Below are 24769 nucleotides of genomic sequence, written 5' to 3'. Positions count from 1 at the left end.
AAATTTGCACCTTTGAAGCAAAAGGTTGTGTTTTACTTAATTTTTTTACACACATAATACTATTGCTTAAAAAAAAGTTTAGTAGTTTATACAAAAAAATGTAACTGTATTAAAACATTTTTTTGTAATATCTACTAATTTTTTTTTTATTATATAAATAAAAATAAAGTCAAAATGTAGCAAAATTAAAACTTTAATTTAAAATTGTCCTATAAATTTTTATTATACTAATAAATTTTAGTATAAACTTTTGCATTCTATTAAGTTGTTATTATACTTAAAAAATTTTATATTAACTTTCTGTTTTTTAAATCGCCTTTCGGGAATAAACGATTGGGTGATTTTCTACTTCTAGACCTTTTTATTAGGCGCTTTTAAATAAAACGCGCGAAACGTAAAAAAGGTTAATCATATTTTTTAAATATTAACTTCAATAATATAAATATAAAATATACGAAGATACTGGAGAGAAAATGTATTTGGAGAATGAAAAAAATGTTTTAGAAGAGGCACGCCCATCGTCTTCAAAAAATGAGCCAAGGTGATTTATTAACAATCTGTTTTTGTTACTAGAAAATTTAAGAAGTAGTGACCCAGTTTCCAGATTCGTTTTATTATTTTGAAATTAAATTTTATTATATTTAAAACGTAATTATTTTTATCAGGTCGTTCAAATGATTTACTGTATCTAAATAAAGCTTAAAATTTGTGAAAATTTTTTTAAAAGTGTTATTTTTCTTTTAATTCAAAAAAAAAAGTTTAGCTATCAAGCAAGCTAGGCTAGCAAAAAGTTGCGTTTTTACTTAATTAGTTTACATACATAAAATACGAGTCAACCTATACAACTCTATACTTGAGAAGATATACATCAAAGTTATTTTGAGCTTATTGTTAATATTAAAATCAAATAATAAACTTCAGTCATCCTGGATACTATAATGTAAATCCAAATTTCCAATAGTTTTGAGTAGAAATTTTTTTTTTTAATTTAAGTTTTGAAACAAATTAATGTGAGTTCAAAAACTGAAAAATATGTGGTATTCATATTTTGTTTAATTTATTTTTAGTAATTTAGAACTAGCATATTTACAAGAATTACTGTCAAAAGGTAAACGACACTATGTTTGCAATGAACCAAGAATTGCTTTAGAAGTTTTTGTTGAACTTTGTGAGAAAGTGTAAGTATTTTATTTTTAAGATGACGTTAAAATTCCTCATTTCAATTCCTCAGAAGTTAAGTACTTTTTCAGGAATCAAGTCCTTTAAGTACTCCAAGTTTATAAAGGAAATTATATTTATTATAAAAGTAATGATCATCTATATTTTTTGTAAATAAATGTTATAAAAAATCCATGGACAGAGGATAAGATTCTTACATTTTTTTTCTTGTTATTTTGACTTTTAAATGAGTTTTAAACTATAGTCTTATTAACATTTTTAAAAAGAATTTGTTAAAAAAATTTAGGTTTATATATTCATTTGTAGATATTTCTAAAAAACCAGAAGTATTCAAATTTTAAAAAAATTACATTTAGTTTTTTAATAAAGATGCTAAAATTTTCTACAGATATTTGTATTTATAAAGTTCTTACATGCTATAAGATTTATAACTTAAGATTTATAACATAAGATTTATAAGATTTATAACATAAGATTTATAACATAAACATAGACCCATACAACAATAATATTTCTGTATAGTTACTAAATGTTACTAATGTTTGTTTTTTTTTCAGTAATATTGACTGCCAGTTCCATTCAAATCAATGAAATCTTATAGTATTTGTAATTATTCTGGCCGTATGAATGCCAGCTATATTTAGCAACAGCGTTATTTCTAGATTGTACCCTAATGTTATGCTGATATATAGTAAGCAAAATTGTCACTATATTACAATTCATAATCAGCATATTTATATATCCTTTAACACAACTAGATTATATCAATCTAGTTAAAGTGAGTTAAAGTTTAGTTAAAGTGTGAACTCAGAGTTAAGAAATGGAAATTTTTTTATATAATTTTTTTAATTTATATTATATAAATTATTTAAGTATGTCTTTTTTATAATAAACATTATTAAAAAATAAAAAATTATTTTGTTTTATAAACAATGACTTTTCTAAGACAGCGAAATTCTTTTTAACGAATTGTAATATAAGAATCATTGAAGTTAAAAAGATAAAAAAATTTATTTAAAAAGATTTTGTTGAAAATAAAAGACAAATGTTTTTGCAAGCCGTTACAATTAAATAAGTTAGATCTTAAATGCTTTTATATTATTGAAACGCTTTTTAATAAGGTAACAAAACACTTTTGATGAATTTTTATATTATATATTAATAAACTGTTTGTTTTTTGTTGTTGATTTTTTTATTTGTGTTGATATGTATTTTTTAAATATAATATTTTAAAACAAATTTAACTATAAAAAAAAAGTACATATGTTAAAACAAAGAATGAAATGGTTTTTTAATGTGTAAGTATTTACTAGTTTATATTTACATGGAAACTGATATTTTTAAATAAGTAAAAAAATCGCTATAATTTAAATTAAGCGTAAGTATTTTTTAAACAATCATTAAAAATAAATTGTCCTTTTTATTTTAAGGGTTTCTGATAACAATATATAAACATTAATAAAGATAAAAAATTATTCTGAACGTAATTAAAAACATGATGAAACTAAGCATTTTAGTTTGCTGAGTTTTGTTTTAGTTGGTTGTTCTTATTATTTTCTCTTTCGTTAAGATTTTTTTTTCTTTTTTAAAGTAAAGTTTATTTAGATAAGTTTAAGTGAATTTTTTTAGCATATTTTTAAATTTTAAAAACATGTTAAAAGCCGTGGTAAAATTTTCAAAACAAAGTATTTTTTGTGTGGTCATATAATTGCGTACGATAATATGTCTTCCTTCCTGAGGCACTGATTTATAGTCTGAAATAATGTCATAATTGTTGTTAATAAAATACAATAAAATATAAATATAAAAATTGGTACAAAATTGTGGTTCACTGGTAACATTTTGTAACTGGTGCAATATTTTGGTACACTAACAAAAATTTGGTACTTGTTTAATATTTTGTTTTCTATTCACACTTTAATTTAGCAGGTCATTTTATTATAATTAGTTTGTTTATAATTTTATATTTGAAAAAAAAATATTTTTTTAAGGGCTAATAACAATTTAATTCATTAATTTTAAGTGATGAATTGAATTGTTATTAGCCTAAAAAGTAGTTCTAAGAAAAATCCATTGACAAAATGCCCACATTCCTCAAATTTATAATTTTCTTTACATATGTAAAGAAATTTTAGGAATTAATAGCTTAATTAACTACTTTGCTAACATGTTTCCTCATCTTATCCTAACTTTTTTTTTTAAACATGAAGTATTTATACACAGTATTCAAAATGGTTTATACTTACAATTCATCTAATGTTTAACTTGTTATATAGCTAATTAAACACTATTGCCTAAGATTTTTTTGGTTTAGTTTGAGATTTGAAATTTGAAAGTATTTTTTAGTTAACATAGCACCTGTAGTCAAATAATTTTATCTGAAGTCACTAACTAGTGACTTCAATTATTAAAACTGCGCTCACCATAATCTCTAGTATTTTGTTAGATGTAATGTTTTTCCTAATGCATTTCCTAATATCTTTTTCAAATTTTTTTTTTAAAAAAAAGACCTAAAAGTTAAAAAAAAGACCCCTAAAGCAGGGCTTGGGGCTCTTGATAGAGTAAAAATAAGAGATAATGTCTCAATAAAAATTCTTATCTTGGGCAGTTGTTATCTGCATCTAGCTAAAACTCCCCTGCCTTGGTGCTCTTGATTGAGTAGAGGGTCTCAATAAAAATAGTCATCTTGGGCTGGTGTGAACTGTATCCAACTTCTGTCTTGTATAAGGCCTCCTTGGCAATGATTAAAGGGGTAAGCAGAATAATTCTGTTTACCGGTCTCGAACCCCTCCTTTATTCTATTAGAGTAGATGTAAATCTGTGTTACATTGTTTGCTATCTAGAATAATGAAAGCTGGAACTTCTTGACTCTATATACTATTCATAGGTTTTTGCTTGTACAGCTCTAAAACTCAACTTAATAGTTCTGAGGCCCGCTATAAGTAAGGTTTCCCGAATTCTGTGGTAGATCTTAGCCTGATTCTATCAACAGATGTAAAATATCAGTATTAACAGTGCCATATTGGGCATGGTTAGTATTCCTGTTAATGCTTTTGGTGCTCATTGTTGAGGCAACATAAAGAGTCCTAAGTTACGACTTTGGGTTAATTAACATGACTGAGACAACTGCATAGCTCATTGCTTAGGTCGCCATGCTCTATCTATGAATGAGTCAAGTTCTCTTTAAACTTTAATTAAGCCAAAAGTAATCTAAAATATTAAACATAAAACGATCACCACAACCTAACTGTTTTATATTTTTTACAAATATTCCTGGTCTGCAAAGCAACCTTTCATCAGTTAAATTTTACCTTCTGCAAAATTCACCAGACAGCAGGTTTGGACAAATATAGTGTGCAATCGAATGCTATTGCTGACCAAGCAAGTATTTTTTTTTTGTTAACAACTTAACCATGTAAAAATTATTAAATGAGGGATAGGGAATTTTCTAAAAATAAATCACTAATTTTCTAAAAATAAGTCACTCTCCTTGTATTAAGAGCTCAAGAATACAAATTACTTCTAATAATTGTTGAATATATAAAAAATTTTATTTGAAATTATCGAAAAGGAAAGTTAAGTTATTGTAAAGAAAAAAATGTCTTTTTAAATTGTATAAACATTTTTTTCAAAAAATTGCAGAAAAAAAATTATTTTAAAAATAGTGTAGCCTTTTTGAAATAGTAATTTTTTATGTTCTGAATAGTAAGTCAAGTTTAAATAAAAAAGCTTTCAAGAATCTTCATTGTAAAAATAGAAACAAAAGCATATTAATTATATAATTCCATTGCAATGGAAAGATTTGATTTAACTTATTCATAATTTAAAATGTTTTTTTAAATCTTTTAAAAAATTTTTAGAAAGATTTGGAAAAATAGTTTCAAACCTTTACATTTATCGTAAAAAATACATGCCTACTAATAAGAAATTTAAATATAACATTTAATTTACAAAAAATGCATTTATTTTAATCAATCGTTATAATTAATTTTTTTATTTAATTTAAAGCCTTCACATAAAATAAAAACTTTAGAAAAATTCAGCGATTAAAAGTTATTCATGATTTAAAAATTTTAATTGCAATTAAATTGTTAAAACATGAAAGCAATCTTGGACAAATTGTAAAAAAAAATATTGTGTACATGGATGATCACAATCCATTTCTGTCCAACCCTGAGACAACATTCCTGTCATAGTCTTACAAAATTGTTCTCTTGATTCTTGAATCTGATCTCACTTATGTAACAGATTGGGACTTGCAGTGGCTTGACAAATTTTGACCTTTTATTGAAACTGCTATGGTTGCTTTTATTTATTGTGCTCTCCATTTTCTTTAAAATTACTCCTAACTCCATTCTCTACCTCTAAAATCTCTTGTTTGTTAAAATATGACAACAGTATTCCTGTATGGAATACTCTTGTCATATTTGGGCTAACAAGACAAAAAAAGCATTGTAAACGTTGTTTGACCTGCTCTATCAGCCAAACTTGAGCTCTGTCACATTGTACGAAAGTTTCATTTCTTTCCATTTTCTACCATGGACCATTAGCAGAAAATAGAAATAAATACCTAATAATTTATTTCTAAAATTAAGTTTTAGTTTTACTGAAATTAAAATGTGTGCAAATTCACTGAAATTTTTAAAATTATTATTAGTTATTTAGGTGCTCCAATAAGTTCTCGCAGTTTTATCACAGTACACCCTAGAATATCATTTGACCAGAAAGTTTATGACTTGTTCCTTACCAATGATGCATATATGACCAGAGTTTTGAAGCCAGAACTTGAGCCACTACACTACGGCTAGATCAAATAAATGTTTTACTTAAATTTAAATGTTTACAAATTCATGTAAATCAAGTAACCTTTTATACTGAGGGTTTATTTTTATAAAACCTTTATCAAAATTATCATATATATTAAGCTTTAAAATGTTAATATAAGAATATAAAATGGGTTCTTTTTTCAAAGCAGTCCATATGTTTCTGTTTATTTTTAGAGCTTTGGACACTAAAGACCAGGAATGAGGGGTGGTTTTTTAATTTTTTAAACCAGAATCTTTCCCAACCCTGATTTTTAATGTATCATTGAAGTTGATTTGTTCATTAATTTATACTTCACAAACATCTAAAAGTTTCATTTATGAAACAGGGGGTGCTTACATCACAGACCTGTGTTTCATGATAATGGACCTGTGTATTTGCCTGATTTGACTTCATCAACAAGTGTTTATAAAATCTAAAGAAATGATTGAAACTGATATATGTCAATATATGTTTGGAAAAATTAGGTTCTATAGCTTAAAAAAGGCTTTATATCTTGTCTAAGCATTATTATAGATATATCCAATTCAAATCTTCTTCTTTGAATAAGAGCAAATTAAAGTCCTTTTTTTGTTAAATTTACCTCCTAAGGCCCCAAGGTATATATATATATATGTATATATATATATATATATATATATATATATATATATATATATATATATATATATATATATATATATATATATATATATATATATATATATATATATATATATATATATATAATATTTAAGTGACATCTTTAACAGTATGTGTAATAATCTTATAAGCATTAAAACATCATATACGGTATCATACTATTTATTTCTTTTTTTTATTTTTTACGTAATATTTCGGCTCATATAGTGAGAGCCATTATCAAACTGATAAAACCGTTTAAAAAAAAATAAAAAATAAAAAACCGTTTAAAAATTATAATAAACGTAACCAAATGATGTCATTGCAACGTCAGATATTCAACATTTTTAATTTTACAAAAAATGGTTTCCAATGGTGAGTCATCACCAAATTGCCATTGTCACGATTTAAAACGTTTTCTTTAGGTTTTGAACATTGTACACGTTGTATTTCAATGGCCTCACGAATTTTTCTTGTGTAGTTGTTTGAAATAACAGAAAGCGTTTTAGGCTTCTCCCAGTTTATTTTACCATTACAATGTTGTGAATGTTCTACTATTCCAGATGTTTCCCAGTTGGCTTTTGTAACATTATTTTTATGTTCTTGAATTCGTGTGGAAATCTTTTTTCTTGTTTCACCAATATAACATGAACCACATGTGCAATTAAGTTGGTACACTCCTGGATGACTGTTCGGAGGAAGTTTAGACTTGTTTCGGCAGAGTAAATTTATCAAGGAATTACCAAAACGGAAGACTGATTTAACACCGAATTTACGAAACTCTCTTCTTAGAACAAGGCTTAATTTTGGGATCCATGGTAAAATAACAAGATTTTTGGTATCAATTTTTTGAGAACTAGATTTATTTGTGGAGTATTTATAATTTTTAGCAATATCTGAATACTGTTTATATGAATGTCCATTTTCAGTAAAAACCTTAATAAGAAAATTAATTTCGTCTTGAATATTATGTTCTGAACAAATTTTGTATGCTCGAGCTAAAAAACCTTTAAAAATACTAACTGCGATATTCGGTGAAATACATGATTTTGGTTTTATAAGTACGTTTGTAATTGCATCTTTACGGTGTATGGAAAACTCATATTTGTGAAGGGAGTGATTGTTTGAAATACAAATATCTAAAAAATTTAATTGGTGTTGAGCATTTTCGTATTCGCGTGTATATTGGATTGATTTATCTTGTGAATTTAAAAGTGTTAAAAAAGAATTTGCGTCATCAATATTATTAAATCGAGCATGGCTTTCATCAACATAATGTTTATAAGACTTTGGTATATATATATATATATATATCTTTTGTTAAGATTTTTTTTAGACAAGTGTTTAAACTTATCTATGTATCTAAATTTAAAAATGCGCTAAAAAAACTTACTGAAAAGTAAATTTATTTAGCGCATTTTTATATATTAAAAACATGTCAAAAGCTGTGGTCAAAACAAAGTATTTTTTGCATGGTCATATTGCTTGCGATTGCATGTGAAACACTGAGTATATAACAATTTTTTGTAAATGTAATCTTCTTAAGAAAGATGCTTTAAAATGTCTTAAAAAGTGCTTTTTTTCGATTTTTGATTAAAAGTTAAGAAATTGATTTTAATTAAAAGCCTTAATTTTTTTTTTTTTTCAACTTCTATAAAATTACGCTTCTTTTGAGACCTTTGATATACTTTTGAAAAGAAATATTTTTGGTAATATATGGCCCACCATGTTGCCTAGAACTTTTTATGAATTGAACAAAATAAATTTGATTTTCTCAATCAATATTAAAATGTTCATTTATTGCAGGCAAAAAAAAAATTTTTTATAACCCTAGTGCATATGGTAATACTATATATTATTGTTTGTATTTGTTATATTATTTGGGTATATTTTATGTGCGTGTTTGTCTCTATATCCACATTTTTTTCTAAAAATTATTGGTGTTGCCTAAATTTTGGAGAGCTGTAGTGAGGTCCACTTCTGTAAGTATGTGTGGCTGATTGGCTTTTCTGTAGTAATGACTGATATGATGTAGGCTAAGGTGATAATAAAGATAGCAAGGATGCATCTCTGACAAGTGATGCTAGCAGTTTTTTTATCAGGCTCTCCAAAACATCATTTCTATTTGTCATTTCTATTACATGAGATTTATTTTATCCTTCCTCTCTTCCTAATTTTTTTTTTATTATTTCACTTGGGCTTGACAGCTCAGTCATCCTTGATGAATTTTTTTTTTTAAAGAAACTACTGAAACAAATTGATCAACATTTTAAAAATTATTTTCATTTTAAAAAATGGGATTTAGATTTAATAAGATTTTTAACTTTATTTGATAGATTTGATTCCAATTCTTCTTTCCAAGAAGCTTATTTCTGTTGATATTTTTCTTTTTTACATTGGGGATTATTGTAGTGTATGCTTGTAAGAGATGAGTTTTTTTTTTTTAAAAAAAGAAACTAATCTCTTACAAGATTTTATTTGTGACACTATATTTTTTTGCAACTCTTTAAACTTAATTAATTTTTTTTTTAGTGCTGATATATATGGACAAACAGGTGATGAGTGCGCAGAACCCTACCTTTACTATGCTAAAACTCTTTTAGAGATGGCAAGGGTTGAAAATGGTGTTCTTGGAAATGCAGTAAAAGATGGTAAGATATGTTTTACATTAAAAGTAAAACAAGTATAAACTAGGTAGTAATCATTACTAGTTATCATCATTATCAGCTTTATCATTATCTATACTTTCAGAAAGCTTTTTTCGGAAATCTCAGTCAATTTTCAACCTCAAAATCTTGGTCTTGAAATAACGAGAAAATAAATGTGAAAAATATAAAATAATAAAAACTAAGATTATTGAAGTATAGTGAAAACCTTAAAATTCAACTCTCAAATTTTATGGCCATTATCTTCTTTTCGTTTAAAATAAACAGGTTAACCCATTGTTAAACATTCAAATCACTCCAGCTTCTGTTGCTAAAGTCGTATCTTAATTTAACTCTTCTACAGCTTGTGGTCCGGACAATATTTCTGTCATGGTCTTACAAAAAAATTTTCTAGAACTCTCTTCAATTCTCTTTAAACTATTTAATAAGTGCTTGACTGAGTCTTGTTTTGCTGCCTGCTGGAAAATGGAATCTGTTGTTCCAATTTTTAAAAACTCTGGTGAATATTCTGACCCCTCCGATCTTTGTCCAATCAGTCTTCTTTTTTGTTATTTGCAAGGTCTTTGAGTCTTTAATAAACAAATTTCTTGCATCTAATTTTGAGTCAAATAACTTACTGTCAGACAATCGATATGGTTTTCGATCCTCTCGCTCTATGGCTGACTTGCTAACTGCTGTTAATGAAAAATTTTATTGTGCATTAGGTGGAGGCGGAGAGGCTAGGGCTATTGCTCTCGACATATCTAAGCCTTTTAACAAAGTTTGACGTCTCATATGGCGTATCTAGAAAAGTTTTTGAGATTCTTAAATTGTTTCTTTCTAACCGCTTTATTAAAGTCATCCTCAAAGGCCAACACTCTTTTTTATTTCCAGTAATTTCTGAGATACCTCAAAGTTCTATCCTTGGTGCTGTTTTGTTTTTTATCAACATTAATGATCTTCCCGACAACCTTACATCTAAAGTAGCTATTTCTGCTGATGAACCTTACATCTAAAGTAGCTATTTCTCAACTTTATACTCTTGTCTTGACAAAAAGTCTTCTCTTATTGATCTCTTAGAACAGGCAGCCGATCTTGAATCTGATCTCACTTCTGTAACAGATTGGGGCTCAAGTTGGTTGATTTGGTTTGGTTAATAAAACTCGGTTATTTACTGCTAAGAACTATCACAGTGCTGTTGACATTTTTTTATTAATGAATGGCAACCTCTTTTTTACGTCTTCTTGGATTATCATTTACTGCTGACCTTTTATGGAAACCATATATATAATTGATTGCTAAATCTATAAAAAAAAAATTAGCATCTGCTAAGATTGCTTCTCTTTATCATGCTCACTATTTTCTTACTCCTGATTCCATTCTCTACCTTTACTAATTTCTTATTTATCTCTGTATGAAATACTGTTGTCATATTTGGGCTAGTTCTTCTAATGATGCTCTTTCTATTCTAGACAAGGTCCAAAAATGCATTGTAAACATAGTTGGACTCTTTCTATCTGCTATGCTTGAGCTTTTTTCCCATCGTTGTAAAGTTGCATCTCTTCTTTTCTACAAAAAGTCGCTCTCAAGGTGCTATTATCTCCAGTTCCAGTTCTTTATGTTTTCCTGACTCATACACTCTACAAAATTTTTAAGTCTTCTGTTGACAGTTTCCTTGTTCTACAACTCTTTTTTTTTTCTAGTAACTCCCAACTTAATAGTGGTTGCTTGCAGCTTTGTTAGTAGTGAATCAGAATTTTTAAAAAATGCCAGTATTAAAGGTTTTTAATATTTTTCAGTAATTTCGATTTTAATTTTTTTTAAATCTTATAAGTTGCAATTTGCAACTTATAAGTTGCTATGCAATGTTTGTGGTCATTTTTATTATGTCGATAATGCGATTTGTCACATAAAATAGTGTAAAAATGTATAAATAATAACAATTAATGTACTGTAATAAACTAAATAGTATAAATAATTTAATTTAAAACGTTTGGCATAGCAATTGCAACTTAAATAGAAAATATTGTGAGAGAAACTTATTCAAAATGGCATAACTACTGTTTTTTAAAGTGAAATCTACATTGACTTAAAAATGTGTTGCCAAGCTAGCATTCGTTCTTGGAGTTTTAACCAAATTGGTCATTTCTAGTATGCTATCACATTTGCTATGATCATAATGTCCACCTTTGAGTAAAACAAGTAATAATATGAAAAAAGACAAATGCAAACATCAATTGAACAAATGAGGATTCATAACCAGACACAGAGCACCACAGTAGGATGTTTACATATAAAAAGGTGGCCAAAACTCTTTTCTTAATACCCGCACACAGCTATTACTATTTTCAAAATGTTTATTTAGTAAAGTGTATATGTTCAAAGTTTCAATTTTGATATGTAGTTTTAGAGAAACTTAAATTTGAAGCATTGGCGCTCTTGGTTAAAATTATGATTTTAGAATTTAAAAATTGAAATATAAAGTTAGAGATGCTTTATTAAAACTTAATTTAAAATAATCTAAAATTTAGATACTGATAGCTAAAATAAAATAGACAGGTCCTTAAAAATATTTAGGACAAAATTGACTAATCGACTAACCATACTATTAGCTCAAAAGAATCACATATTAAAAGAATTAAAATGTGTGATTTAATTAGGTATTTTATAAAATTTTATGAAATAATGATAAGAATTTTAGAAAATTTTTTCAGCAGATTCTGCAGTGGCCCAACTATGGTAGGCTATTCTAGAATAAAGTAGAATGGGGAAGGTAGAGGAAAAAAAGATATAAGTTTCCTAAAATGTATTAATGTATGTATAAAAATTTTTCCTGGCTAACATCTTGAATGTCTTAAGACTTTCCACTTCTGAAAAGCTTAAGAGGTCTTCTACAAACCAGTAGCTGGATGCAGTTTACATATTCTCAAAGTGATTATTTTTACTGAGACACCATCTCTTGGATTTGCTCATCAAAGAACTTAAAAGTAAGTGAGTTTTAAGTGTAATACCTACTAGCCTTAGCTTAAAAAGGTGAGTTCTACAAAGCAGCCGGACTTGCAGTAGGTTGTTAAATGTTAGCTAAATGTTACTAGTAGCAGGGTGATTGTAATGAACCTATTCCTGACCTCATAAACCTTGCGAAAATGCTATACTTGAACTTATTAAGACTGTTAAAAATTTTAGAGTAAATAAAGTTTTTTTTAAAATAAGATGTAAAAAATATATAGCATCTAATTTAATATGGACATTGTTTACTAAATTTTCTTATAAATTAATAATGTATGTTTATCTAAATGTTTTTTTGTTTGTTTTTTTGTCTATTTTTCCTTATGCTTTTACTGTTATTTACTTTAATAAGCTTCAATTAATAGTGTTAGTGATTAATATTATTAGTTTGTAGTTTTATTATTTACTTTGAATAGCTCCAATTTATGATGTTAATTATTAAAATTATTGAATTGTTATTTTTGTTATTTAATTTTTTTTATTTTTTATTTATAATTTTTAAATTATAGCACCTGTCCTTGGTGATACAGAAGATGCATCAGCAGAAGGTGATCATGGAGAAGAGGTTGACAATTTAAACATCGAAGAAGGTAAAAGTTAATATTTAATAAAAGTATCTTTAAATGTTTGTAAATTATAAATATTTTTTGTTACTAGTCTTTTTCAACAAAATAAGGTCATTTTATACAAAATATTTTTATTGGCTCATATCAATATCACTTATTATGCACCAATATCAATTTTTATGTACCAGGATTTATTGTTTTATACAGATTTACAGGTGATTTATGTCCTAGTATCAAACCAACTTTTGAAAATGTCTGTTTTTAACATAAAATGTAGTATATTATTTACTCAAAATTTTTTTTTGATTGTGACATGAAAATAATTTTTCTGTTCTCTCTTCATAAGATAATGAAGATATAACATCTGAAAAAAGGGCTGAACTTAGGGCTAATGTAGAGCATGCACTGCGAGAAGGCAATTTATACAATGATGCATTGACTGATGAGGAGGAGGAGGGAAATGATTGTCAAGAAGGTTGTGTTTTTTTTGTTGATCCTTGTTCCATTTTTTACAGCTTTCTGTTAAAGTTTAACCAAATAGCCCAATGAGCTTAAACATCTTAAAACAATCTGTTAAAGCTTCAAACATTCTGTTATTTTTAAAAGTTTTATATTTTTATATTGTTCTTGTTATTTTGTCATTAATTTGAAGACAAACTTTTGCATTTGTATGCATTATTGTATTAAAATTTTTGAATTTCTGAATATTTTTAGATCTTGAAGGCAACCCAAAAGAATCCTTTGAAGTTTGTGAACAGCGAAAAAATGAAGAAAATGAAGATGAAGAAGAAAATGTTGAAAATGAAGTTACAAAAGAAACAAGTGACTGTGAAGCTGTTGATGACGAGGAGATTACAAATATGCAACTTTCGTGGGAAATGTTTGAACTCTGTTGTATTATATGTAACCGGTTAGTTAAATAATTTACTTAATTTTTCTTGTTTGATTTTTTTTTAATGTTGATCAGTATATTTTGAATAATAGAAATTTATTTCAAAAAATTATAATATAAAATAATAATTATAATAAAATAAAATTAGAAAAATAATTTTATGTAATATATTGATTTTAAATGACCTGAATACTAGAATGATGACTTATGGAGAGGAAAAAAAAGTCAATGAAGCTAAGTCATTTCTGGCAGAAGCAAAGTATGGGTTGGCACAGATAAGTCTTGAATCAGGTAATTTTTATTTAGTTTATTGGTTTGTTTACTATTTTGTAAAAACTGAAAAGCGTTTTTCATACTTGTAATTATATGTGTAATTACATTAAAAAAATTTTGTGTATATTTTGTTAGTAAATAGTATTGTATGTTTATAAATAGTATATGTTTATGTGTATACTTTTGTTAGTTAATAGTAACATCTATAGTTAGAGCTAGAATGTTTTTGATTTTTATTTATATTTAGAACGCTATGAGGAATCAGTAATTGATTTTCAAGCGTGTTTAGAACTTTACAAAAATATTTTGACTGATAGAGAGGATCGTAAAATTGCAGAAGTATACTATAATATTGGATTAGCACTCTTATTTGATAAAAAGTTTGCTGAAGCAATTACAAACTTTGAACAAGCTGTTTCAGTTTTAGAGGCCAGAGTAAAAATGCTTGAGAATAAAGTAAATGAACTAGAAAAAAATGGGGATAAAGATAAAATAGATGAATATAAAAAAGAAATAACTGAACTAAAAGATCTTGTTCTCCTTGATATGATGGCTAAGGTATTGGTCCTTTTCAGCTCTTTTTAAAAAAATATTGAATTCCGTTATTTATTAACCTGTTTTAATTTTAGATTGAAGATGCTCAAGAAATGAAAAAGCAAGGTGATGCATCTGTAGATGCAGTTAAAAAGTTTGCAAAAGAGATGTTTAGCGGAATAGTGAGTTTACTGTTCTCATTGTTATTTTTTTTATTTTTTTACATTACATTTTTTATTATAGTTAGTATCAAGCTATAAAATTAATTTTTTATCTTGCCGTATTTGTTGCACATATTTTGTGACTGCTTGTATAGAGTTTGTTACTGCTTGTATACAGTTTGTTGCTTGTCAAGTTAGTTGTTTTTTATTTATTCAGTATATTCGAAAATATACTGGTACCTCTAAGAAATATATTGCTTAATTTTTTTTATTTAATATTTACGTAAGATATGCATAACAGGTTAAATGAGATGAATGCTTATTTTTAAATAAATAGTTATAAAGAAATTTAAAATTCTTGCTTGACTTTAATCATGTCAATATCGACTAAAGGTTTTGTCAGAATAAACAAATTTAAATTTGTTCATAAGCTTAATTAAACTTGTTAAATTAAGCTTATGAATAAGATGCAAAATTTAGTAAACTAAGAATAATGGAGCTTAGCATCAGACAACACCTTATTAAATTTTTGTAATAATATAAAGGCATTTGTTCTCAAGAGAGTTGTTTTTTTATAAAAGATGAAAAAATGATTACGATTAGATAAAGCAGCTGTGCAAGAAAATTAAAACCGCGGAGTAAAATAAGGTTTGACTTTAAACAGACAAGAAGGACTAAAAGCTTTCTTAGCTGTCTATATCCGGGAAGTATGATATAGTATATATAGGAGGTGCATTTATCAGGGGAGAAACAAAAACTCAGCCAAAAGACCACAAAAAAAATCATAAAAAGTATCCCAGTTAGGTTATGGGTAGTTGTAAGTAGTGTGATGAAGAGTTTTTACTTTTATTATTTAAGTTTAATCAAAAAAATTTAGTCCAAACCAAAAGTTTGTCACGGTTTGTGTTAAAAATGCTTGAGAATGAGTAATGTCAATTGAAGAAAAAATTCTGGTAGACTATGGAACTCCTGGGTCTTGGCGAGGCAATATATTTAGAAAAAAATTTTAAATATATGTAAATCCGTTTAAAGAATTTTATATAATTTTTTAATGAATTATTTATAAATATTGACTTTATGAATGACTATTGACCTATAAAAATATTTGTTATAGTCAAATGGTTTTGAAGAAGGATTTGACCAAGGATTTGATAAAGAGTTTAACAATACAGCTACTTCTAAGGTAAATATTTTTTAAATAATTGTTAGACTTTTTATTATGTAACACCTGTCTTTTTTTGTAAGGTACTTTAATTAGAGAAATTGGTGTAAATTAACAAATAAGAGAATATTCTCATTGATAATCATTAATAAATAAATAGCATTACAATTAATCATGTAATTCATAAGTGTTAAATTTGTTCATATTATTTTTAATCTAATACCAATTATTGTGATAATCGCGACATAAAGAAATTAAATAGATCATTTTAATAATGACAAAGAAATTGAGTAGGAAAAAACCAATAATTAAACAGTTTAAAAACTTGTAAATGACTACATGTAAAAGTTTAAAAATTTTGATATTAAGTTAGTTAAAAGCAAGTTGTTTTAACTTTAAACTGTGAATAGTAAATGAGGGAAAAAGTTATATGATGTGTGTGCATACAGTTTTTAATATTTATTCTAAATATAGCAAGTTTCTTGACAAATATACTCCATCATTATCAATATATAATATATTTCATTTGTATATATCAATATATACAATATATCAATATATTTCTTGACAAATATACTCCATCATTATCAATATATTTTTCATGAAACTATTATTTAATGGTTTTAAATACAGCTAAATCACTTAAGTAAAAAAAAGATTATTTTTAGCTTTTTTTTTGTTTATCTAATTTGGTAAGAAAATATGAGTAATATTTAAAAAAATTAGTATATTTAAATAAAGGTTTAATTATCTAAAACTTTACCTCAGCTTCTTCCCTCCTTTATACCCTTACCCCCTCTCCTTCCCCTCCCCAATCTCTATTAATCTCTCTAATCTGCATCAAATATAACAAAAAATTTCAAATAAATATTCAAATAATAGCTTTATTAAACAAAACTTCACCTCTACTTCCCTCACCTTGACTAGGGTCCTGGCCTCAGCTAAACAAAAATATTGGTCAGGATTATTAGTAATTGTGAGAATATAATTTATCATGTGTTATATATTGTGATTGATTACAGGTTCTAAACTATAACACTAATAACTTTGGTATTTTTTCTAAAACTCAGGGTTCCCACATGCCTTGATTTTACATAGGATAATACAATGAAAGTTTTAATTTTAATTTAGCTCTGTGCTATCTTACCCAAAATTAAGACATATGAAAGCCTGAAAACTTTATAAAAATATAAAATCCAATTAATGTCATGTAAAATGAAATTATGTGAATGCTATAATGAAAGTCTGAAAATTTTATAAAAATATAAAATCTAATTAATGTCATTTAAAATAAAATGTGAAAGCTATAAATTAATTGCATTTGTAAAAACAGTATTTGTGCAACATTAATCGCTTACCATTATTAGTAGATACTACTGATAAAACAACTAAAAAATACCAAAAAGTGAATTTTTTTTAATTTTAAAGATAAAGTTTAAATAAAAAGTGTTTATAGCTTCTTTTTTTTTATAAATTTTTAAAAAAAGAAAAGTAAAACAAATCCAAGATATTGAATTTGAATTGGAATCAGGTATTTAAAAGAGATTCTTACTATACCCAAATCTACAAAATAAAATAACTAAGTTCTATTCGTCTGTTTAAAAAATCAAAATTACAAAATAAACATTTGACATAAACAACTTTGACAAAATAAACATTTTAAATCTTATTATTTTAAATTCTTATCTCTTTTGCAAAATTAAAATATAATGAAATTAAAAAAATAACTGTAAGTGAGATGTTAAATCATAAATTCCATTTTTAAATAAAAGTGAAAGAAAATTTACTCAAATCGCAATTAAGCTGCCTTTCTAAAATATTCCATTCTCATTCTTTTAATTTCTAATTGCTCTAAAAAGTAAAAACTTGTTTTGTTGAACTGAAAGAAAATTGCTATATAAAAAAAAAACTTTATTAGTTGTCTTTTTTTATTATTATTATTGTCTTATTTTAAACAAAGTAATTTTGTTGCAGTTTAGTTTATCACAAATCAAACAATTAAAGAGAAGTTAAACATTTATTAAAACTTTTTGTACTAAATAGTAAATTGTAAAATTATAAAGTGCAAAAATTCTTTTTGTGTTATGCATATTCAGAAAAGTTTATTATGTGCTGTCTGCTTTCAAAACCTGATTGAGCGTAACTGAAATGAGCAAATCAATTTTTTTTGTTTAAATGAAGACATAGAAGTTGTGTGATAATAATTAACATATTTAGAATAACTCCTAATCCTAACTTTAGTAATATATAGCAATAATGCATATATTTTAATGTGCTAGTGACAGAGTGGTAGAGCCCCTGCTTTCTAAAGAATTTCTGAGTCCAATCCTCATGGTGTCTCAGGTAGTACCTGATACAAATTTTTAACTGAGTACAAATTTTTTCTTTACCGCCTTGTTTGTCTCATGTTTTGGAGTTAAAGGCCTAGAATAAGTTGTAGCAACAATTTTAAGTTATAAAAAAAATGAGTAGCCTTGTTTTCTGTAGTGGCTTTCTTTGAATAGACAGTTATAGTAATTTTATATTAAAATAGATATGCATACAAATAAATTGCAAATCTATACATAAGTCTAAAGTGCCCACTAAAAATCTCTTCCTTTTTTTATTATTACAATTTTATTTTATTTTTTAATTGCTGTTGGTAGTTGTGGTTTCTCTTAAAACTTGACAACAACAGTTGAGCAATAAAAAACTTGGGGACTACTACCAGGGATGTTGTTGGACTTTTACTCAGTAGTTTACTTTAGTCATGACTTTATAACAGGCCTATTAACAATAAAATGACATCAAAAACTGTAGGAAAACTTTTTCTGTAACATAAAGTGTCAAAGTGCTAAATAATTTTAGTCAATTTTCAAATTAATTTCTAATAAATATCATAAATGCTGTGTCACAAACAAACATCAATCATTAATGCTGTCACAAATTGCAATTGAAATTATCATAAAAGAAAAAACCATTCATCTTCCTTGAACACTGAAAGAAAGAAAAAAGTGGTTGGCAGTCATACCATAAGATAATATACAAAATAAATAAGGTACCGTTGTTTGTGAAAGGCACTGGTCTGTTGGATACACTTCAACAATAGGTGATGGCAAGGAAAACCCTTGTTATCTCTTGAACAAATCTTCATAAATAGCTTTTCATATAAATTAAGCTAATCTTTTTAATATAACAGTATTTCATTCTGGGTTTCAAAACAATCAAAATCAAAATGAGTGTCAAAATAAGCAAAACTTTCATAGAAATTCTGAAATTAATAACAGTTTATATTAAAGAAATTTAAAAAAAATTTTAATTGTTTAATAATTGCCATTTTTAGTCGTTAAAAAATTATCATTACTAAAATGACCTAAACCATCTGAATGTCCCTAAAGTACTTCAAGATCTCACACAGAAAATAGAAATGTTCAAAATGACAAGTTGCCTGCTTTCAATTTAAAAGATGTTATAAAATCTTTTAATAATCTGAAAAAGAAACAGGAAACTGTATATATATTCAACACTAAAATAATATTGATTCAATTTTTAAAGTTTTTTTATAACAAAGGTGTGCCGTTGTTTGCTCTGAATATAAAGAATTATTTCCAGTATGAATAATTTCACAGGTGGTCATGTTGTATGTTGTAGCTTGTGATGGTAACAGGGTAAATCAAGCCTTTTTCAAAATATTGAAGACAGATGGCGTACCTCGCCAAACAAAAGATATATCTTTTATATAATTTTTTGCACTTTTTAAAAATATTGCAATAATTGGGTAACTAAAAAGACACATAAACTTGAGTTGTTGTTTTTTTTAAAAGGAAAAAAGTTGGAATTGATATAAATAAGAATCAATTGATTAAAAGTTTAATGTTTCTGCATTCCCTAAACTAATTGAAAGGCAAAAGTTTCAACTTGTCTAAAAGTATTTTGTGAAGAGCAGTCTATGCCTTAAAATATAATCCTGAGTTAAAATGTGTTAATAAGATTTCTTTTCTTTCAATAATAACTGAATTTTGGAGAATTGGTAATGTTCATTGCCTTAATGCAGATGTACCTATGCATGATTCAAATTAAATTGCCATTTTCTGGTGATTTTAATCTTTAAAAGCTGTTAGAACTTGGAAACATGCCTAAAGAAATGTGCTCTGCTCATGGCTTACTATATAACAGGCCTTGCCAACACGCGGCTTGCGTAAAAAACTGGAGGCAAGATAGTTTTATATTTGACTAGCAAGCAATTTTACAAAATAAATACGGGGGTGGTTTTTTTTTTGTAACAATAATAATTATAAATTATTATTATAAAATTAACAATAATTTTTATTTAAAATTTTTTTTAATAAAATTAATTTAAGTTGAATATATATATATATATATGCATAAGTTTAATATTTGCATAAAATTTACAATAACAAAACACCCGTAATCATTTTAACTAACTTCCAAATTAAAAAAAAAAAGTTAGTTGAGAGGTGAAGGATTAAGCAAAGGATTAAGCAAAGGATTTAATTTAGTATTTAAAAAATGGTTCGTCGATGTTTTGTAACAAATTGCAATGGCAATTATAATCCTCAGAATAGAGTTAAAACATTTAGACTTCCAAGAAACATTGAAGAACGAAAACGTTGGATTGTTATAATACCAAGAGATAATGTTCCTGATACTAATAACATCGTAGTATGTGAAAGACATTGGCCAAAAAATTATTCAACTGTTACTGTTATGGAAAGCTGAGACCTCGTGATGCTCCGTCAGTATTTGATTGTATAAAGTCAAGCTTAGTTCCTACTGTACCCATGCCACTTAGAAAAACATCAAAAAGTCTTAATAGTGTTCGCTGGCAAGAAGAAGACGAGTTAGCAATATTTAATTCACAAGAAAAAATAGAAAGTATTAATGTTTTATATGAAGAGTTAAAAACTAATAAATTTAATTTTGCTATTATTAATTATTTATGCAATGATATATTATATATTCAGTCTTCAGACTTTTTAAAGGAAAGTGCTATGCTAGATTTCTTCTTTGCATATATAAAGATCTCACTTTTGAAGCATTTCATTGTGGAGTTAAAATTAGTGTTATGACTTTATCATCTAACCGAGTTTATATTATGAACAAATTTTCTCATTTCCAAGAAGCATTAAGATTTTTAAATTGTTGTGAAATAACACCCAAAAAAGAAGTTGTATATCAACAAATTTTGTCAATGAATAAAACATGTATTGGGGAAAAAAAGTATCCAATTGAAACAATTGTGCGAGCATTTGAGTATTTTTCTCTTTCACGATCAGCCTACAATCGCATCAGAGAAGATTTTGAACTTCCAAGTTTACGTACTTTAGGAAGAATTACATCTAAATGTAAATCTTTAGATGATACCACTTATATCAGACATATTTTCTCTAATCTTAGAGATGATAGACAAAAAACATGCATTTTACTTCTTGATGAGGTTTATGTTAAACCAATGTTGCAGTATCATGGTGGCATAGTATTTGGTAAATCAGTTAACAAACCTCATCTGTTAGCAAACACAGTACTGAGCTTTTTGGTTGTAACATTGTTTAATGGACCAAAAAAAACTCAAGAACCAAAAAAAAAAACTCAAGAACTTGAATTTTATATTGATGGAGAAAAAAAATAGCATGGTGGGTTGATATTATTTATTTGTACAAGCTTGAAATGAAAAACATTGTCAAAATGTCTAAATTAACAGAAGTTTCTGTTTATGCAAATCCAATTGAAATACAAACTGCCATCACTTGTCTGCAAGTGTTTTGCGATGAAACATTGTCAGCATTAAAAAGTTATCCAAACCTGCATGAAAATGAAGGGACGATTATTTTCATCTCTAAAGTCGTTGAATTTTGGAAAATTTGTAATGTTCACAGTCCATATGCAGACATTTGTTTGAAAGATTCTAATCGAGCTGCTATTGCTTCTGCTAATAATGACAATTTAAGCAAACTTTCTGCAATGGGTGATTTTGCAATACAAATGAAAAAAATAGAAAATGGAAAAAGAGTCAAATTACTAACAAAAGACACTGCTAATTGTTTAGCTCAGATCTGTTATGGTTTGGTTCAGTTGTCAAAATATCTTTTAGATACAACTCATCAGTATGTATTATTAGGCAACTTTACAACAGATCCATTAGAAAAGCTCTTTGGAAAATTAAGACAAGGCCCAGGAGGAACTTATTTTATTTCCATTCAACAAGTTCTTGAAAAAGTAACTATATACCGTACTAAGTTGCTATTAAAGTTTGAGAAAAGTTCCGATGTGTTAGCCAATCTAGGTTCAGATCACTCTTATAAGAAAATGTAAATTTTTACCAAGCGAGGGTATTTGCAACATTATTGACAATTTACCTGCTCTGTGTGATTCATTGACTGTTGATATTAAAATGTCATTAGTTTATATTGCTGGGTACATTATTCGTGAAGATAAAAATCCAGATGACACCTTTTATTTCTATGAAGGGTATGGAAATTTTGTAAAGGACATAAATTGAGGAGGTTTAACAATTCCTGGTGACAAAGTCTGTCAATGGGCAACTTACTGTTACATTCTTTTTTATGAAGCATATAATGACACTTGTCGGTCATCACTGTGTAACCTCCTTATGATGCTATCAGAATTTTATTCATTAGGTATGCAAAGACATGGATTAACAATGACAAATATTTTATTTAATAATTATTGTCGACTCTATTCACCTCGTTCCCACAAGGAGCCAAAGCAGAAGTTGATAAAACTCAGCGCAAAGTAAAATTTTTGCAATGTTTTTAACAAAAACTGTAAAATAGTGTTTAGTAAAATATCTAAAAAGCTTGTATTTACTTTTTATTCTCTAAAGATTTTATCTCTTTTTTCTCAAAAATTTATTTTTAATACTTAGAAAACCCATTCATAAATTTTGTGGTAAATGCTAATATGAAATTATAGCAATATATAAATCTATATATACTAAATTGTTTAAACATAATTAGTTTTAGATACATTTGAGTTAATTTAAAATTTTTATAAATGTTATTCGTTAGTTATATTACAATGTTAGTTATAAACAAAATTAAAAAAAAAAAAGAAGAAATTCATCTTTTCACTTTTTATAAGTTACTTTTAGTAGATATATCATACAAATATTATATTCATGCAAAAATCACCTAACTGAAAATGTAAACTACTGCAAAGTAATATTTTTAATCTTGCCTCCAGTTTTTTACGCAAGCCGCGCGTTGGCAAGGCCTGTTATATAGTAAGCCATGGCTCTGCTCAAAAAGTTTATTTTGGTAAAATAACTCCATATTACCTTTTATTCGTATTGTAGAGTTATTAAAATTCCTATTTTCTACAAGTAGTAAGCATGTTTTAGTCATAAGTTTGTTATTTGATATGGGTTACCTATTGCTATATCATGTTTCATGAAGTAGCTGATAACCCAAAAAACTCATTGTTAATTATGAGTTTTTTAACAGTCTAAAGAGTAGGCCTAGCATGCCACTGTTCCTGTGCTAATTCATACTTGACAGTTGATGTATATACATTTTGCCGGGAATGTCCTACTAGTTAGTCGATGGATTTACTTATCTATTCGTATTTGTAAGAGAACACAAAGACAGCTCAAATGCAAAAAAAAAAATGCTTCCATAAACAAAAGATTTATGGGAACATAAATATCTTCCTTTGCGTATCTACTTTTTTATTCTAATCTAATAATATGCAAAAAAAGACACTCGCTTCTGTTGTTGTTTTTTTTAATTGTCTTTCACAATTTTGATTAAATTTAAAATAACTCAAAAACAACAGATGAACCAAGTATATATAAAAGTAGTTTAAATACCCTTGCTTTTATTATTACCTGGCTATAAGTTATTAGGGACTTGAGATAAAAAGTTTCGTAAAATTTGTGTGAAATCATTTGAAAATTTCTTTTTTAGGTTGTGAAAAGTTAATATAGTTTTTCTTTTAATTAATTGCGAATTTATTGATTGCGCGTTCCATAAACAATACGCCTAATGTTTTTATCCCAATAAAAATTGTAGTTTATGCCCTATTGTCCGAATTGTCTTGGTAAACTGATGTGACGTGCGATTAGTTTTTTCTTTTTTTTTCTATTTAACGTCGGGTTAGTTATTTCGTTGCAGACTCGCGCTTTTGCGAATCTGCAACGCATTTGCACTTAGATAAATACTTTTAAAAGAGTGGTCGCATTTAAGCCCGATCGCACCTTTTAAAATTAATTTTAAGGTATTTATTCTACTAGAAGTACAAAAAGATCTTGAAAGCGTAATATTTATTTTTAGGATGTAGTAAACGATATTGGTTTTAAAGTTCGTTCTATAAAAGTAATTAATATTTTTTGATTTTTTTTTTTTTTTTTTTTTTTTTTTTAGTTACAAATTGATTATCAACTAATTTGCATTAGTTATATTTATTTAAATTTAACATTGTTGCAAACTTTTCCTTATTGCACATATTATGTTTTAATATTTCAGAGAAAGTCGGAGGACGAATTTCCGCCAAGTGAAGCTAAAAAATTCAAACCATCAAATGATGCGTCAACTGACGAGCTTTAGAGAAGACAAACATTTTAGTGGGAAATAGTATGGCCTTAATAACTGAAAGCGCTTGAATGAGCTGCGCAGCTCGAGTTATGTATTAATAATCAAGTCAGATAATTTGATAAATTTGCTAGCTAAAGGCTGCGATTACAAACATCTTGAGGAAAAGTTTTTAAAAAAAACTGTTGACTCGTTTAAGCTCTTATAATTTTTATTTTTTTTAATTAAAAAAAACTTCCTTTATTTTTCAGAATCCATAAAGAACGATCAAAGTTAACATGCATCTTGTAAATATATTGCTAACGTTAATTTTTAAATGTATAATTTTAACAAAAAAAAATATTTCTTTTAAAA

The 24769-nt window shown here is 26.6% G+C and overlaps 1 protein-coding gene across 2 annotated transcripts; it reads left to right on the top strand.

Moving 5' to 3' along the window:
- The first annotated feature begins 359 nt into the window (after positions 1–359).
- LOC100202883 (histone-binding protein N1/N2) lies at positions 360–24769 on the top strand. Of its 2 annotated transcripts, XM_065801190.1 has the most exons (12): positions 363–541; positions 1068–1178; positions 9157–9275; positions 12788–12868; positions 13191–13319; positions 13559–13754; positions 13933–14027; positions 14257–14567; positions 14639–14725; positions 15819–15887; positions 24158–24199; positions 24350–24769. In XM_065801190.1, the coding sequence occupies exons 1-12, from the start codon at positions 474–476 to the stop codon at positions 24428–24430; spliced, it is 1389 nt and encodes a 462-aa protein (XP_065657262.1). In that variant the 5' UTR covers positions 363–473; the 3' UTR covers positions 24431–24769. The 2 variants fall into 2 exon arrangements, with proteins under 2 accessions (XP_065657263.1, XP_065657262.1); XM_065801191.1 differs by lacking the exon at positions 13191–13319 and having other exon boundaries at positions 360–541.

This window comes from Hydra vulgaris, chromosome 07 (genome assembly GCF_038396675.1).
Source record: "Hydra vulgaris chromosome 07, alternate assembly HydraT2T_AEP".
Lineage (NCBI taxonomy): Eukaryota > Metazoa > Cnidaria > Hydrozoa > Anthoathecata > Hydridae > Hydra > Hydra vulgaris.
Note: the sequence above shows the minus strand (reverse complement) of the source record. Positions and strands in the feature narration are given on the sequence as shown.

Coding starts and splice junctions, on each gene's coding strand:
- LOC100202883 (XM_065801190.1), top strand. CDS start 474: ATGTATTTGGAGAATGAAAAAAATGTTTTAGAAGAGGCACGCCCATCG. Junction 13,320..13,558: donor GGGAAATGATTGTCAAGAAG/GTTGTGTTTTTT, acceptor GAATATTTTTAG/ATCTTGAAGGCAACCCAAAA. Junction 24,200..24,349: donor TTAAAGTTCGTTCTATAAAA/GTAATTAATATT, acceptor TTAATATTTCAG/AGAAAGTCGGAGGACGAATT.